General features: G+C 48.3%; 1 protein-coding gene across 1 annotated transcript in view; it reads right to left on the bottom strand.

Moving 5' to 3' along the window:
• Nucleotides 1-16,407, bottom strand: part of LOC145400660 (lipase 3-like) — a 128,801-nt gene extending 112,394 nt beyond the window's left edge. Inside the window, exons 1-2 of the mRNA XM_080273093.1 lie at nucleotides 16,212-16,407; nucleotides 14,933-15,047 (exon numbers count right to left, since the gene is read on the bottom strand). Of these exons, the coding sequence (XP_080129219.1) occupies nucleotides 14,933-15,047; nucleotides 16,212-16,407 (311 nt within the window). The remainder of the gene's footprint in view (nucleotides 1-14,932; nucleotides 15,048-16,211) is intronic.
• Nucleotides 16,408-16,651: the final 244 nt, after the last annotated feature.

Below are 16,651 nucleotides of genomic sequence, written 5' to 3'. Positions count from 1 at the left end.
TGCACTATCAAGGGCATCGATGAACTGGTCCCTCAGTAGAATAGCCAACAGGTTAGGTGCCGCTCCAGTGTATGCTTTGTATGCCATACTCTCCAGGTTATGAGCAAGCTGCTGGAGGGATTCTCCTCGAGCCCGTACATGGCTCTGAAATCTTGTTCTGTAAACCTCAGTCTGTTACATGGTTCCATATCTGCACTCCAGCACTTCAACTAGAGACTGATAACTGTTCCTCTCCATCACTGACATCTGGCCCAGAATTTCCATTGCAACATCCTTACGGCTAGTAGCAAGCTGCACAGCCCTCAGCCTATCATCCCAACCATTCTGATCCGCAAGTAACTCAAGCTGTGCACGGTAAGCTTCCCAAGATACTCTACCATCAAATTCCTAAGGTTTCTTTTTAACTTGACCCCCATTATAGCGATGCTCTTCACTGGTCTGGGGCCTAAAAACTGGGGGATCATGAATTAAGGCCAGGACTTAAAACTTCTGCATTCTGATTATTCAACCCTGTAATACTACCTTTAGATGCCTGGGATCCGTCCAGATTCATCATACACTGTCCATTCCTTTAATATGCTCCCTGTACACTAACCTGAGGCTCAGCAGTGCAATATTTCTCTGTAGCCTCAATTTTCTCACTGATTATTTTTACATGGTCATCTACATTTTTCAACTGATTATCTACATGCTGTCTGCACTTCATCACTATTCCCTCACTGATCTTCAGCTGGTTGTCCACATGCTGTTTGCACTCTCTCACTATTTCCTCACTAATTGACTTCAACTGCTCATCTACATGCTGTTTGCAGTTGGTTACATTATTGCTTACCTAATACTTCTGCTGCCGCAGCTCAGCATATACCTTCTCCTTGAATTGTTCCTGTTCTTCCTTCATTTCCCTCATGAAAACATCTAGCTGTCCTTGCACCCTCAGTTGTAATTCCCTCTGTTGCTCCTGTAATGCTCTTGAAGCTGTTCCCTCTGTACATGCAACTGTTCTTTGATTTCTTCATTTTGTGCTTGTAGTTGTTCCTTGAGTTCTTTCTCTCCTTCAATCTGTGATTGTAATTGTTCCTCGAGTTCTATCTGCCCTTCATTCTGTACTTGTAGTTGGATGCTTTGTGCTTGAAATTGTTGTTTTTGTTCTTCACGTTGTGCCTCGAGCTGTTCACTCTGTGCCTTCAGTTGCACACTTTGTGCCTATAATTGTCCTTTGAGTTCGTTTCTGAGCTCTTTCTGTTCTTCACTTTGGGCCATTAATGGCTTCACAATTGTCGCCAGGGTCATTTCCTCCTCCTGCCCAGCTCAGGACCTTGTCTGCACACCTTGTGATTCCATGTCGAAAGATTAGACCCACTGCAGCACTTTCTAGAAATCCCACTCCTGACACCAATGTTACATCCCCACCCCACACTGCCACAGACTCCAACAGCAGTAGTTCAGTACAGGAAGGACATTGCCCAGTGAATTGTTCCTCCCATGGTTAGCCTCTCGGTGTACAGCACACAAGATCAGCTGAGGCGAAAATAAACAATGGCTTCTCAAGTTCATTGCCTTTACTTCCCAAATAATTACACTGAATGCTTTCCAAATTCACTTCACCATTCTTACAAGCATTGGAGCTATACAAACTGTACTAACTGCTATTGCACTTAATGCTTGACAACACTTCACTGTTATTACACTTAATGCCTGACAACACTTCACTGTTATCACACGAGTACCGAAAATATACAAACTGACACTGCACTACACTGCACTCAAACTGAACTGAAAACCAACTAAACTTGTTTTAGTTTCTTATCCATCCTTCGAGAAACTTCACATTGTACGAGAACAACAGTTGCCAACTCGGTGATATCAAAACATGCCACAGTTTTCTTACATTGCATAACACTCTAAATCATTTACCATATGAACTTAAATTACAAAATTTAACAAGCAGTCACCTAAATAAAACATTATAAAGAAAAAGAGCAAAATAATTAATGCATAACTTACAAAATAAGTATGCTCACAAACAGCAGGCAAACTGGCAACTCTGACTCGTACCAGAACTAGCTACCATAAACATCGGGAAACATTGAGATGCTCCTCAAGCACCTGACAAATCTTGCTTCTTAACAATATTTCAGAAATTGAGATAAAAGTTTTTGGTTGAAAATCCTATGATAAAAAAAAAATGCTGTGAATTTTGGCTAAATATTTTTTCATTGAGCCTAGTGGAAGGTACCGAATTCAAATCTGCAGAATGTTTCTTTGTAACATGTTTTAGAAAACCACAAAAGCTGTAAATATGTAACTTTACACAAATATAGTTGCGGTCCCTCTCATTATCTGAAAGGAAAATGGTTATAGTTAAGCATACAGTTAGCCAGTTTGTGCTATGTTCATACAAAGTTTTAGGCACTTAACACAAAAGCAGCATTTGCATAACTACAAAGAAAATCATTATCATAAATAGTTGTGAAGAAGCTTCCCCATTGTGACTAAACAATAATTAAATAGGTAACTAATGATGATGACGATGATGATGACGGTGATGATGATGATAATGATGATGCTGCCGATTATGATGATGATGATTATTATTATTTTTATTATTATTATTGTTATTGTTATGCAGCGTATTCTGAGTCTCAACTTCTCGGTCACAGACGCGGTGTGGTCCTGGATTCCTTGTTCCTGACCGGGTCAGTCACAGGCAAGGAAGGAAAGTCCAAACACCATTGGTCCAAAAGCACACTTATATATTATTACTGGACAATGACACACATATTCTATGAACAAATTTGAGAAATATACAATAACTCAAAATAGCTTTTACAACAATTCCTATCCACCTAGTTCAGCAAGTTTGACCTTTGCACGATATTATACCTTCCCTGATATGGAGTAATTCCCACACAGTGTCACAGGTAGTTTCACAGATACACCAGATACATCGTGCTTCGCATACACAGACAGTACAGTGCAGTATATCTCAGTATATCAAACACGTGACATAGACGGCAATATGTACTCAAGTCCTTAGGAATACGTGGTCGCGTGACATAATAGACGGATGCCTAGCCATAGTCGCGGCGCGCGACTCTGAGGTTGTTATTATCGTGCCCTGGCAACTTGCCATTCAAAAGTGCACCTGATTTTGTGTATAATATGAGATGCAAGTGATTCGTGTATAATATGTTCGTGTATAATACCCCTGGGGGTAGGGGGGTTTTCAAGAATACTCCCCCAGTATCCCTGCTTGTCGTAAAAGGCGACTAAAAGGGTTGGCGGAGGGTTAGTGCCCCTCCCCGGAAAACAACTAACTAAAAAAAACAAACAAGAAGCCTCGGACAAGGACTGACCAAACGATGACGACCCAGGATCGGACAAAGTACTTGGTAATGAGTACATGGAATGTAAGAGGAGCGAATGATGAGGTGAAAGAGAGAGAGATTGTCCAGGTGCTTGAGGGTGCAAAAGTGGATGTATGTGAAATAACTGAAACAAAATGGAGAGGAGAAAGTGTGAGAGAATGGGAGTATGGATGGGGTATATGTGCAGGAGTAGGTGAGAATGAGAGGGCAAAGGAAGGAGTGTGTATAGTTGTGAGTAAAAGATGGAAGAAGAGCATAAGACAGTATGGATCAGTTGGGTCAAGGATTATGTGGGTAAAGTTGAAAGTTGGAATACAAATGTGGGCGATTGTATGTGTGTATGCACCAACGCAAGATCGTGCTAGAAGAGTGAGAGAAGAGTTCTGGACAAATGTGGAAGTGTGAATGGAAAAGTTTGGAAGGAATGAGAGAGTGTTTTTGATTGGTGATATGAATGGTAAAGTTGGTAATGTGAAGGTGGATGGAATAGTTGGTGAGTGGGGTGTGCCTGCCGAGATAGATGAGAATGGGAGTGCGTTAGTGGACATTTGTGCTGGGAAGGGGTTGATGATAGCCAATACCCTCTTCAGGCATAAAATGATCCACAGGTATACATGGCGAGTGATGAGAAGGGTGGGTGGTGAACTGAATGAAAGGAAGGCAATGATTGATTATGTGTGTGTGGATGAAAGGATGCGAAGATGTGTAAAGGATGCAAGAGTGTATAGAGGTTGGGGGAGTGGACTTTCTGACCACTACTTGGTGGTGGCCAGAATTAGGATGCAAGTGAGATGGAGGAATAGAAGAAGGGAAAGACGAGAGGAAGGAGTAGTTGCAAGGAGAGTGGAAAGGTTACAAGAGGATGAGAAAAAGGCAGAGTATAAGAGAGAAGTGCAGGAACGATTGGGCAAATATGAATTGGAGCAGATGGGAGACGTGGAAGGTGTGTGTAAGATATTTACAGAAGAAATATGTGCAGCATGTGATGTGGTGTGTGGAAGGAAGAGAAGACGGAGGGGGGTGCAAGGAACAGCGTGGTGGACTGAAGAGGTGAAACAGGCTGTGGCACAAAAGAAGAAAGCATACAATGAATGGATGAGAAATAGGGGCGTGGAAGAAGTTGAGAGGCGGAAGAGAGAGTTATATGTGGAAAGGAAGAGAGAGGTGAAAAGATTAGTAAGAGAGAGTAAGAAGAGAGTGGATGAGGAATTTGGAAGGAATTTGAGTGTAAAGTGGAGGGACTGTAAGAAAATGTTCTGGAGAGAAGTGAAAAGAGTAAGACAGGGTGGAAGTGAAGTTAGCAGGTGAGTGAAAGATAAAAATGGTAGATTTCTAGTGGAGAAGGGAGAAAAAGTGAGCAGATGGAGAGAACGCTTTAAGGAATTGTTGAACGTAAAGGATGGAAGTAATGCGAGTATAAGTGGCTGGGGAATAGCTGGGAGAAGGAGGGAGGTGAGAAGACAGGAAGAAATCAGTAGGATAGAAGTTGTGGAAGCAATGAAGAAAGTTAAATCGGGGAAAGCCCCAGGAATTGATGGAGTGCGTGGTGAAATGCTGAAGCATGGGGGAGAGATAGTAGTAGAATGGATGTGGAAGATGTGCAGATTGGCCTGGGAGGAAGGTAGAGTCCCGGAGGATTGGAAGTCAGGTATAATTATTCCCTTGTACAAAGGAAAAGGGGAAAAAGAAGTGTGTGGTAATCATAGGGGCATTTGTCTTCTTAGTATAATAGGAAAAGTGTATGGTAGGATACTTATAGACAGAGTTAGAGAAAGAACAGAGAAATTAGTTGGAGAAGAACAGGGAGGCTTTAGGAAGGGAAGAGGTTGTGTAGATCAGATATTCATTCTTAGATCTTTAGTGGAAAAGTTTCTAGAGAAGGGAAAGAAGTTGTATGCGGCTTTCATGGATTTGGAGAAAGCATATGACAGGGTGGATAGACAAGGATTGTGGAAAGTGTTAAGAATATATGGAGTAGATGGGAAGTTGTTGAATGCTGTGAAGAGTATGTACGATGGTGCGAAGGCTGCAGTGCGTGTGGATGGTGAACTAAGTGAATTTTTCTCTTTGAAAGTTGGGTTGAAACAGGGATGTGTCATGTCTCCATGGTTGTTCAATCTGTACATGGATGGGGTAATAAAAGAGGTACAAGGTAGGGTAGTGGATGTTGGAGTGGCCCTGGTGAGAGAGGATAGTGTTTGGAAACTCCCTGTACTGTTGTTTGCAGATGATACTGTGTTGTTGAGTGAAGACGAAGGGGAGCTGCAAGGCTTGGTGGATGAGTTTGAGAGAGTGTGTAAGAAACGGAACCTAAAGGTGAATGTAGGGAAGAGTAAAGTGATTGTCTTTGAGAGAGGTGAAGTCAGTGAACGTACAGCGAGGTTAGATGGTGAGGAATTGGAAAATGTGAGTACGTTTAAGTATTTGGGTAGTGTAATGAGTAAGGATGGAGGTTTGGAGGGTGAAGTGCTTGAAAGGGTACAGCAAGGGAGAAAGGTTGCTGGTTCCTTGAAAGCAGTGATAAGAAACAGGGAAGTGAGCATGGAAGTGAAAAAGTTACTACATGACAGTATTGTGATACCAACTCTAACGTACGGAAGTGAAGCTTGGACATTGTTGGAAGGACACAAGTCAAGAGTGAGAGCAGTGGAAATGAGTTATTTAAGAGGAGCCTGTGGAGTCATGTGGAGTGACAGGCTGACGAATGAGGATATAAAGGAGCGTTGTGGTGTGGATGTGGATGTGATAGGAAGCGTTACGAGGAACACACTGAGGTGGTTTGGCCATGTTGAGAGGATGGAGGGTGAAAGACTGACGAAGAGAGTGTATGTGAGTGAGGTGGATGGGGGAAGAGGGAGGGGGAGGCCGAGGATGAGATGGAGGGATGGGGTGGAGAGGTATATGAGAGAGGGGGGTGTGAGTTGGGAGCAGGGGAGTGAAATGGCGGGGGACAGGGCGACTTGGAGGCGATTTGTTTGTGGCCACCCCAAACGGGATTGAGGCGTCTGGCAATAGATAGATAGATAGATAATAATATTCGTGTATAATATATTCGTGCATAATAATATGATTCGTGTGTCATATGATACGAAATCGGACGCACTTTTGAAAGGTAGGTTGCCAGGGTACGATAATGACAACCTCAAAGTCGTGCACCACGACTAGAGTTATATACCTCCACGTGACACGGACGATACCTTAGCTAACCTTACGCTATATGCACGTCGCACAGGGCGAGAGGATATAGTACTTAGCATCTATCCGCATGGGGGGGGAACTCGGGGGGTGGAAAGGGAGGTAATATCGGGTCTTTGGTAAGATGGATTATTTGGGACTGGGGATTTGTGGCATTGGGGTGGAGGAGCGACACTGGGGGGGATTGCACTGGCATAAACATTCTGTGTGTAACACTGGGGGGGGGGGTTTCACATCTCAGGCCGACCAGTGGGTGGTCGCCACACACTCCACGCATACAGTTACGAGTATTAGAGATCACAAGAGCACAGCAGGGGGGGGGGGCAGCACTGGGTCCACCAGGGAGAGGGGCAGGGGCCAGTCCACTGGGGTAGGGTTCACAAACACTGGGGAGCACAATGGCACAGGGCAGGTGGGCACACACAGGTGGGGAGGGGCAGGGGCTAGCTCACTGAGATATGGCTCACAAACAGTGGGGGGAAACTCAGCCTTAGGGTTCACACTCATGGTACTGGCGGGGTGGAGGGTACGGATCACGGGTGGCCGGAGGGCCTACGCTGGGAGCCTCAGGTGGCGGCCGGGTGTGGGGGGTGGGCCGTCCGGGGTATAGTACAGGGGTGGGTGGTCCATGTAGTCGCCACTAGTCCTGAAGGAATTGGTGGGTGGCTGGTGGATGGTTCCCTAGCTGCGACAGCTCGGCAGGAGGCGAAGCTCTATGGGCTAGGGCAGAAGAGGGCCAGGCGGTGTGCTGCTTGGCGCTGGCCCTTAGTTGTCATCAGGGTCCTGGGGGCAGACCTGGAGCAGCCCGGGCCTAGGGTCAGCTGTGGGGAGGGTGGCGCCCTGGCTGAGCTGCAGTCTCGTCCAACAGGGGCGGCTGTGAGGGGGGAACTGCGGCCACCTGCTCTGGGGGAGGTCCAGCTACTGCAGCAGGCGTCAGGGGAGGCCTGCTGACTCCGAGGGATTCAGTCTCGTCTGCGGGAGGAGGTTGTCAGGACTGGACTGTGGCCTCTCGTCCTGGCAGAGTCTGTCAACACCTGGGGAGGATGGGGTTGCAAGGACAGGACACCTGGCCTCAGGGATGTCATGTCCAGTCTGGTCTCTTGTGAGGTTCCTGTAAGGGAGCAGATCCCACTCTCTCGAGGAGAGAGGCAGGGAGAGGGGCGCCTTGCTCTGCTGCAGGAGGGGTGGGTGGAGCAACAGGTGTTTCCCTCTGTAAGAGCTTGGGGACTTCTGAAAGGAGAGCAGCTGAGGGCCGGCTCTCCTACTGGACGAGCTTGGAAGGCCCTGCCGAAACTTTGGTCTGGGTGTGCGTGGGAGGTCCGGGGGATGTTCCCTCCATCAGCCCCGTTGGGCACTGCCTGTGCTCCTATGGGGGACAGGGGTGCACGTGGGGTCGGGGGAGACTCCTCTTGGTACCACAGATCCTGGTGGCTGGAAGAAGGCACCCGACGGGCTCTCCTGGCTAAAGCCACATCTCTGACGGAGAATGCACTCTTGCCACAGGGCCTGGGACTCCTGTCCCAGTGACATCAGGAGGATGGGGCCTGCGGAGCCTGTTCTCCTTTTGTTGGGGTAGGGGCAGCACTGGGGGACAACTGGCGTTCTGTCCCGCATGGTACCTCTGGCAGAGTGTACCCCAGGGCCCGTCTCCCTCCTTGGGAGTGCCGGCAAAGGTTGTCTGGTGGACATTCTGACATGCTGGGTCCCGAGGGTGGTTGGCAGAGGATGCATGACCAACGGTCTCTCCATTCTCTCCACCCACAGTATACCCGACAGGTGCTACTGTGCCACTGTTCCCTTGGGGAATAGCAAACCTTGAGGCTCCTTCTGAGTCCTCTGTTAAATAGGAGGCCAATCCAGGGGACTCGGCGTCCAAGGGCCTGCATGGGACCTTGCCACTGCAAGTTCCACCCTGATTCTAGAGAGTGTTCCCTCCGCTGAACTGTAGTGTACTTTTACTGTACACTGCTCAGTGGTCTGGCTGCGGGGAAGAGGGGCATTGCGTCACGGGGGAGATACGTTGTTTATGCCCAGAAGGCTCGGCAGGTGAAAAGAGCCTCCCCATCATCTCTTTGTGGGGTGTGGGTCACCTCCCTGTACCCTCCTCCTAGGGTGGAGGTGTCTGGCTTGCTCCGCCAAGCTGGTATTTCACCACCGTCACGGGGATGGAAGTCACGTCTCCATGACTGGAGCTGGTAAAAGTCGACGGTGGGGGTGCGGTGCAAGTGTGTGAGGTGGCATTTGAGGGTTGTCCAGTGGAGGGTTCACTGATTGGACTGCTGATGCAGGGAGTAGACCATGGTGAGGGTGGATGGTCTGGGTGTGCGCTGCATAAGGTGGAGGAACTGTGCGGTGCCCTAGAGGCGGAGCTTGCATCCTTGGGTTGGAGTCCATAAGATGTGTTTTATACTCATCTCGGGTGGTGGAGGTGAAGGGGCAGGATGGATGGTGCCTGGTTGTGGACTGGAGAGAGGTGAGGCTGCGTTGCGTTTAGGAGGCCACCCGTAGTTAAGCGGCTTAGTGAAGCGAGCTCTGGGGATGGCCCATGGGGCATGGTGGATTTGGAGGGTGAGGGAAGCAGTGTTAGGAGGTGGGGTGGAGGGTGGAGAGGGTGTGTGGGTGTATCTGGGTGGGGGGCAGGATAGGCAGCTTGATCTAGCCCGGGTGGCGGTTAGTATTGGCGTGGGAGGTGAGGGGTGTGTAGCAGGCATGCTGGAGGGGGGTATTGTGATTGGGGTGGTGGTGATGGTGATAGGCATGAGGGCGTGGGTTGGGCAGGTGGTGGGGGAGCAGCGGCATTGGGTGTGGGAGGTGGCGTGGCTGGGGGCTGTGTGTGGGTGGAATGGGCAGCTGCTGGGTGGGCTGGTGGAGTAGTGGCTGTGGGTGGTGGTGAGCGGGTGGAGGTGGGGGATGGGTAGTTGGGGTGAATAATGAGAGCGTGGGATGAGGTGGAGCGAGGAATGGGTGGCGGTGATGGGCGTGAGGGCGTGCTGGTGGAGTGGGCGGTTAGTGGGTGGGTGGTTGAGGTTGTTATGCGGGGTGGTGGTGGTGGAGTGGAGGAGGAGGATGGGGAAATGGGGTGGCTGGCAGGAGCTGGGTGATGAGGTGGAGTGAGTGAACGTGATGTGTGTGGGGGTGTAGGTTGGGCCTGTGGTGTTGGTGTGGTGGTGACTGAGGATGGGGAGCTGGTCTGGAGTTTGGCTTAGACTGCAGGTGTGGAATGAGGAGTGTGTGAAGGTGTGGGTGTAAGGTGGCCTGTCACTGGGGTGGCAGGGATGAGGGCGGGTGTACGAGTAGGTGATGTGAAGTGCTGGTTCGGGGGTGAGTGGGAGGTCTGTGGTGAGGGTGTGGAGTTGGGGAAGGGTGCGGTGGTGGGAGTGGTTGTGGAGGTGGAAGTGAGCAAGGGTGATGAGAGTATTGGTGTGGGATAGCAGGTGTATGGGTCAGTTGTGTGGCTGGTGGAGGTGGGTGGTGGTGCAATGTGCTTGATGGGGAAACGAGTGTGGCACGCTAGAGAGGTGGTGGGTGGGGGGCGATGGTGATTGTGGAATGTGCTGGAGGCATTGTGGTAATGAATGGAGGAGATTGTATGATGGCTTTGGGTGGTTGTTTTTCTTCAGGCAGCTATCAGTTGCTCCCATATTTCATGAATGGGGCAGTGGTGATTGCATGCCGAGAATTCCCATGGGTCCACGGAGATCAGGCTTGTGTTTTCCTTGGGAGGGGGGCGCCCTTTAGTGGGTGGTGGCCTGGGTGCACTTGGTGGTGTTGGTGAGATATTGCTGGTGGGGGGCGTCCATGGCTTTGAGGGTTGTGCCCCATTCTTCGGGATTGTTCTTGCTGTGCCAGTGCGTTGTGGGGAGGTGTGAATGGCTAGGAGGCGCCTGACAACGTAGATATCCTTGTCGAGGTCTCCCATTGGTTCAAAGATCGTGAAATGATCTCTGATGGTTATGGGGAGGATCCTGAGCAGGGTATGGAAGGTGAGTTGGTCCAGGGTATTTGGATCCGCCCCAGGGTAGGCGGTGGCGACAATACGTCGGGTTTGGATGAGGGTGTCATCTAAGTTCCCATTATATGTTAGTGCATCCAGTTGGGAAAAAGCGACAACTCTCCCCAGTGAGGGTGTGACTGCTGTGTCATGATTTGTTGAAATTGGTCCCATTTTAACTCTGGGACTATTTTCGTGACTATACTCGAAACAATTTTTCCCAGATGGGGGAGTGTAACGGTTATCTTTTTGCGGTCATTTTCAAAACTTATATCTAGTATAGCTTTGATCATGATCATGTAGGTGTGTATGTCATAGAGTTTGGAGTCGAACTTGGGGAGTCATACGTGTGGTTTGGCAGCCATGTTTGCGAATTTCTCTTTCTTTGCTGTTTTACCGCAGGATCAAGAACCACTGTTGACCACCAGTGTTATGCAGCGTACTCTAAGTTCCAACTTCTCAGTCACAGATTCTGTGCGGTCCTGGATTCTTTGTTCCCAACCGGGTCAGTCACAGCAAGGAAGGAAAGTCCAAACACCACTGGTCCAAAGGCACACATATATTATTAATGGACAATGACACACATATTCTATGAACAAAACTGAGAAATATACAGTGACTCAAAATAGCTTTAACAACAATTCCTTTCCACCTAGTTCAGCAAGTTTGACCTTTACACGATATTATACCTTCCCTGATATGGAGTAATTCCCACAGTGTCACAGGTAAGTTTCACAGATACACGAGATACATCGTGCTTCACATACTCAGAGTGTACAGTGAAGTATATCTCAGTATATCAAACACGTGACATAGACGGCAGTTTATACTCAAGTTCTTAGGTATAGGTGGTCATGTGACATAGATGGATTCCTAGATAGTTATATACCTCCACATGACGTGGACAATACCCTAGCTAACCTCATGCTACGTGCGTGTTGCATAAGATGAGAGGATATAGTACCTAGGATCTATCTGCGCAGGGAGGGAACTCGGGGGGGGGGGGAAAGGGAGGTAATATCTGGTCTGTGGCAAGATGGATTATTCGGGACTGGGGATTCGTGGCATTGGGGTGGAGGGGCGACACTGGTGCAGGATTGCACTGGCATAAACTTCTGTGTGTAATGCTGGGGGGACATTTCACATCTAAGGCCGACCCATGGGTGGTCGCTACACACTCTCCATGTACGGTTACGAGTAGTAGAGTTCACAATAGCACAGCAGGGGGGAAGGGCAGCATTGCGTCCACCAGGGGAAGGAGCAGTGGCTAGTCCACTGGGGTAGGGTTCACAAACACTGGGGAGCACAACGGCACAGGGAGGCTGGGCACACTAAGGTGGGGAGGAGCAGGGGCTAGGTCATTGGGGTATGGCTCACAAACCCTGGGGGGAACTCAACCTTAGGGTTTCATACTTACTGTACTGGTGGGGTGGAGGGTACAGATCACGGGTGGCAGGAGGGCCTACGCTGAAAGTCTCAGGTGGCGGCCAGGCATGGGGGGTGGGTCGTCTGGGGTATAGTACAGGAGTGGGTGGTACGTGTAGTCACCATAAGTCCTGGAGGAGTTGGTGGGTGGCGTGGTGGGCAGCTCCCTAGCCGCGACAGCCCAGCAGGTGGCGGGGCTCTCTGGGCTAGGGCTGAAGAGGGCCAGGTGGTGTGCTGCTCGGTGCTGGCCCTTAGTCGTTGTCAGGGTCCCAGGGGCAGACCTGGGGCAGTCCGAGCCTAGGGTTGGCTGTGGGGAGGGCAGCGCCCTGGCCGAGCTGCCGTCTCGTCCAACACAGGTGGCAGTGAGGGAGGAACTGCGGCCACCTGCTCTGGGGGAGGTCCAGCTACTGCAGCAGGCGTCAGGGGAGGCCCACTGACTCCGGAGGCCACAGTCCTATCTGCGGGAGGTGGTCATCATGACTGGACTGCGGCCTCTCGTCCTGGCATAGTCCGTCAGCACGTGGGGAGGATGGGGCTGGAAGGACAGGACATCTGGCCTCGGGGATGTCACACCCAGTCTGGTCTCTGGTGGGGTTCCTTTAACCTCTTAACCGTGGGTTTCATTCCAGAATGACATTGAAAAAACTGGACCAAACCACGGGTGTTATTCTGGAATGTTTGTGAATATTTTGAATACAGTGTGTTTTTTCCGCGCACCAATTGTTTCAAGGGAGAGTAGCTATTAAGTTCTTTCACTCCAGCTGACCCCCGCCTCCCTCTTCCCACCCCCGGGTCCCCCCCCTCCATGCCCAAACATGCATCAGTCTCTATCCAGTTTTGTGAGTGACAATGTTGCTAACGTGGCAGTGAAGTGCAGGCAATTACAGTGCCTTTTACCTGCCTCCGTGAACACAGAGTGGGTGTTTATCGTATGTGCAGTGTTCATACATGTTTACAGTATTATTATCAGAGAGTGGCTGGCATTTGGTAATGGTGTGTGGGGCGAAAAATAGTGATTTTAGATCGCTCATTTCTAATGGCACTGCCCGCCCAGTGAAAGTCCATGAAGTAATGAAACCTACATCATTGCAAAGCTGAAGGTTAGTACTTTCTAATGGTACCTTATATTTTGCTCTAGCTTTATTCTGTGCAGAGTTATAAAGGTTTAAAGTTTGTTTACATTTTGGCTGGAACCCCTGTGGGGGGGGGGGCAGTTGGGTCAAAATAATGCCCGCGGTTAAAGGGTTAAAGGAGAAGATCCCACCCTCTTGAGGAGAGAGGCAGGGCAAGGGGCACCTCATTTTGCCGAAGGAGGGGTAAGAGGTATTTCCCTCTGAAGGAGTTTGGGAACTTGCGGAGGGAGAGCGGCTGAGGGCCAGCTCTCCTGCTGGGCAGGCTTGGGAGGCCCTGCTGAAACTCTGGCCTGGGGTGTGTGGGGGAGGTACGGGGGACGTTCCCTCTGTCAGGCAGCCCCGTTGGTCACTGACTGCTCCTATGGGGGACTGGGGCATACGAGGGGTCAGGGGAGACTCCTCCTGACACAACAGACCCTGGCCGCTGGGAGAAGGCACCTGACGGGCTCTCCCGGCTAAAGTCACAGCTCCGATGGAGAATGCACTCCCGCTGCTGGGCCTGTGACTCCTGTCCCAGTGATGTCGGGAGGACGGGGCCTGTGGAGCTGCAGCTCCAGTGGAGCCTGACCTCCTTTTGTCAGGGTAGGGGCAGCACTGGGGGACGACTGGCATTCTGTCCCATGTGGCACCTCTGGCAGATACCCCAGGGCCTGCCTCCCTCCTTGGGAGTGCCGGCGATGGTTGTCTGGTGGACTTTCTGACGTGTCGGCTCCCAAAGGTGGTTGGCAGACGATGGATGACCGACAGTCTCTCCACCCACAGTATACCTGAAGGTGTGCTACTATGGTGTTGCTCCCTTAGGGAAGAGCAACCCTTGAGGCTCCTCCTGTGTCTTCTGTTAATTAGGAGGCTGATCCAGGGGACTCGGCATCTGAGGGCTTGCTTGGGATCTTGCCACTGCAAATCCCACCCCAATTCTGGTGAATGTTCCCTCTGCTGAAGTGTAGTGTACTTTCACTGTACACTGCCCAATTGTCTGGCTGCGGGGAAGAGGGGTGTCATGTCACGGGGGAGATACGTTGTTTATGCCCGGAAGGCTCGGCAGGTGAAAACAACCTCCCTGTGATCTTGTGGGGTGGGGGTCACCTCCCTGTACTCTCCTTCTAGGGTGGTGGTGTCTGGCTCACTCTGCCGAGCCGGTATTTCAATTATTATTTTTATTATTATTGATCTCCTCATTTTACCACAGGTGGAGATCTGTGTTTCGGTTATATATGGCAAAGCTTATTGTTTTGGTATTATAATTTTTCTTTGCACTTTTTCTTTTGATCTTGACATTATACATGAAGGTACCCTAGGGTAACTCAAGTACTTGTGCCAAATACAAATGACCTTCACCTATTTTTGATGGTCATAATCTCACTTTTGGTGCATAAATTGGATATTTGAAATTCAAATGGACCTGAAACTAATTGAGATACAGCTATTTGGTTGAAAATCATAATATAGAAAGTTTGCTGAGAAATTTGGGTGAATGTTTTGCCATAATAGCATAGTGTACAGTACCGAATTCATATCTGCTGTGTTTTCTTTGTAACACGTTTTAGAGAAAACCACAAAAGCGGTAAAGCTGAAACATTTCAGAAATATAGCTGTGGTCTCACTCATTATCTGAAAGAAATATAGTTGCGGTTAACCATGCAGTTAGCCAGTTAAAACTGTGGAAATATCTGTACTGTGTTCATATGAATATTTTTATTTTTAAAGACAAAAAGCGGCATTTGCATATCTACAAAGACAATCAATACCATACGTTACGGCAAAGCTTCCTTACTTTGGCTACACAATAAGTAAATAAGTAACTAGTTATTAATTCTGACCTAAAATCCCAGAAATTTTTATCATCGGGTGAGAGTGAGGTGTGACGACGGGAGTATGTGTTGCCTCGTGCATTGGCCAGCCACACATCATACCCAGCATCAGCTAAAATGTAACCTGGGGATGTGGACAACATGGGATTGTAATCAGTTTTTATGACAGGCAGGTGTTCCAAAACATGACATTTGTAAAACAACTGATAGCACAAATCAGGAAAACTGACAAACAAGCCTAATAAATATGAATGGAATTTTATTATTTAAATATTCTCTGTTGTACTGTAGATTTACCAGCATTAACCACACAGACACATACACACACACAAAAATAATAATAATAATAATAATAATAATAATAACGAGAACTTACTCCAATAATATTCAACAGTTGCAGATATGATATGCATCTTACTGGGTTGGAGATAGCTGACTCTGGTATGGGTAAAATCCTAACTGTTATGGTTACTTTTCTCATTCATTATCGATGTCAGTAGGCAATTTTATTATCGCCCTTCTTTAGCAAGGCAAGGCGAAGTAGTATTTGTCAGCGCGCGCTAGTGTGTGTGTGTGTGTAACTGTTGCCAAAATATATTGTAAAGTTGTGGACGATATTTCACCAAACCTTCGGAAATAGCAACTCTGTGCATGTTCAAAGTCAATTACTTTTGGAGAGGATTTGATCAGCTGCCATATATTTTTTAATGTGGATTGTTGTTGTTATTTTTAACGCGGTGACTGACGTCCATAGTTTTGTGAATTTTCATCACATCTGGTTTGTTGGCAGTTATTGCTTTAGTCAATAAGATATTTTGGCCGGTGATTACCATTCGGCCCCCAAATGCTTTTGTTTCATTTAGCTGTGATATTACACTACCTAATGAAAAAAAATAAGCAAAAGAAAAAATTGAAGTGATTCCTCTTCGTAACAAATTTTGCATTACCTAATTTCAATTTTGCAAGCCAACTGAACAACTTCCTCTTATATCAGACAAGATCCACTATATACGACGGAACCAGTCAACCAATTGAATGGCCAGACTTCAGTTTTACTTGAATTGCATTGTGACCTTCTGAGGTAATACACGATTAAAGCACTAAATATATATATATATATAAAGATTACGGAAATCGTAATGTATCGAACATACTACAGCTGAAACATAAGAAATGTTGATTCTTAAGATTATTTTACACAAACTATTGAAAAAAATAGCTCATATTTCCCCTGAATTACTCGTAGTTGCCTATACTGAGGGTTTATTGTAAACAGATGCTTACTGACCGAGAGCCTTGTCTGGGGTATTCATTACAAAGTCTGATGAGGAACACAGGAGACAGTGGTGCAGGAAGGCAACTGGGCGAGGCTTGGGTGAAGCCGGGGAGTTGAGGCCATAGGGGATTCGGTGCAGCTCCAGAATGTAGCCATCTGTTGTGGTCACATGGTGGATCTCGACTGGGTACCCATAGTCTCGAATCATGTCTGCCTGTTCAGGAAAGATGACAGTCATCATTATTTAGAAAACCCTATTTGATGCTCGGATTTGCTGAACACTTTTTCCGAGCTCAATGCCCTTTTTCTCCTAAGTGCAAGAAGGCACCTGGATGTGAAGTGACTGACAGGTTGTATTCCTGGGGGGAAGAAACTACAGAGTCCAATCGCACGCGCACACACACACACACACACACACACACACACACACGCCGCTCGCTGGCGCAGTGGTA

Source organism: Coenobita brevimanus, chromosome 53 (assembly GCF_032717465.1).
Source record: "Coenobita brevimanus isolate Jiangsu-jjx chromosome 53, ASM3271746v2, whole genome shotgun sequence".
NCBI classification, from domain to species: domain Eukaryota; kingdom Metazoa; phylum Arthropoda; class Malacostraca; order Decapoda; family Coenobitidae; genus Coenobita; species Coenobita brevimanus.
The sequence above is the reverse complement of the archived record's forward strand: the minus strand, read 5'-3'. Positions and strand labels throughout refer to the sequence as shown.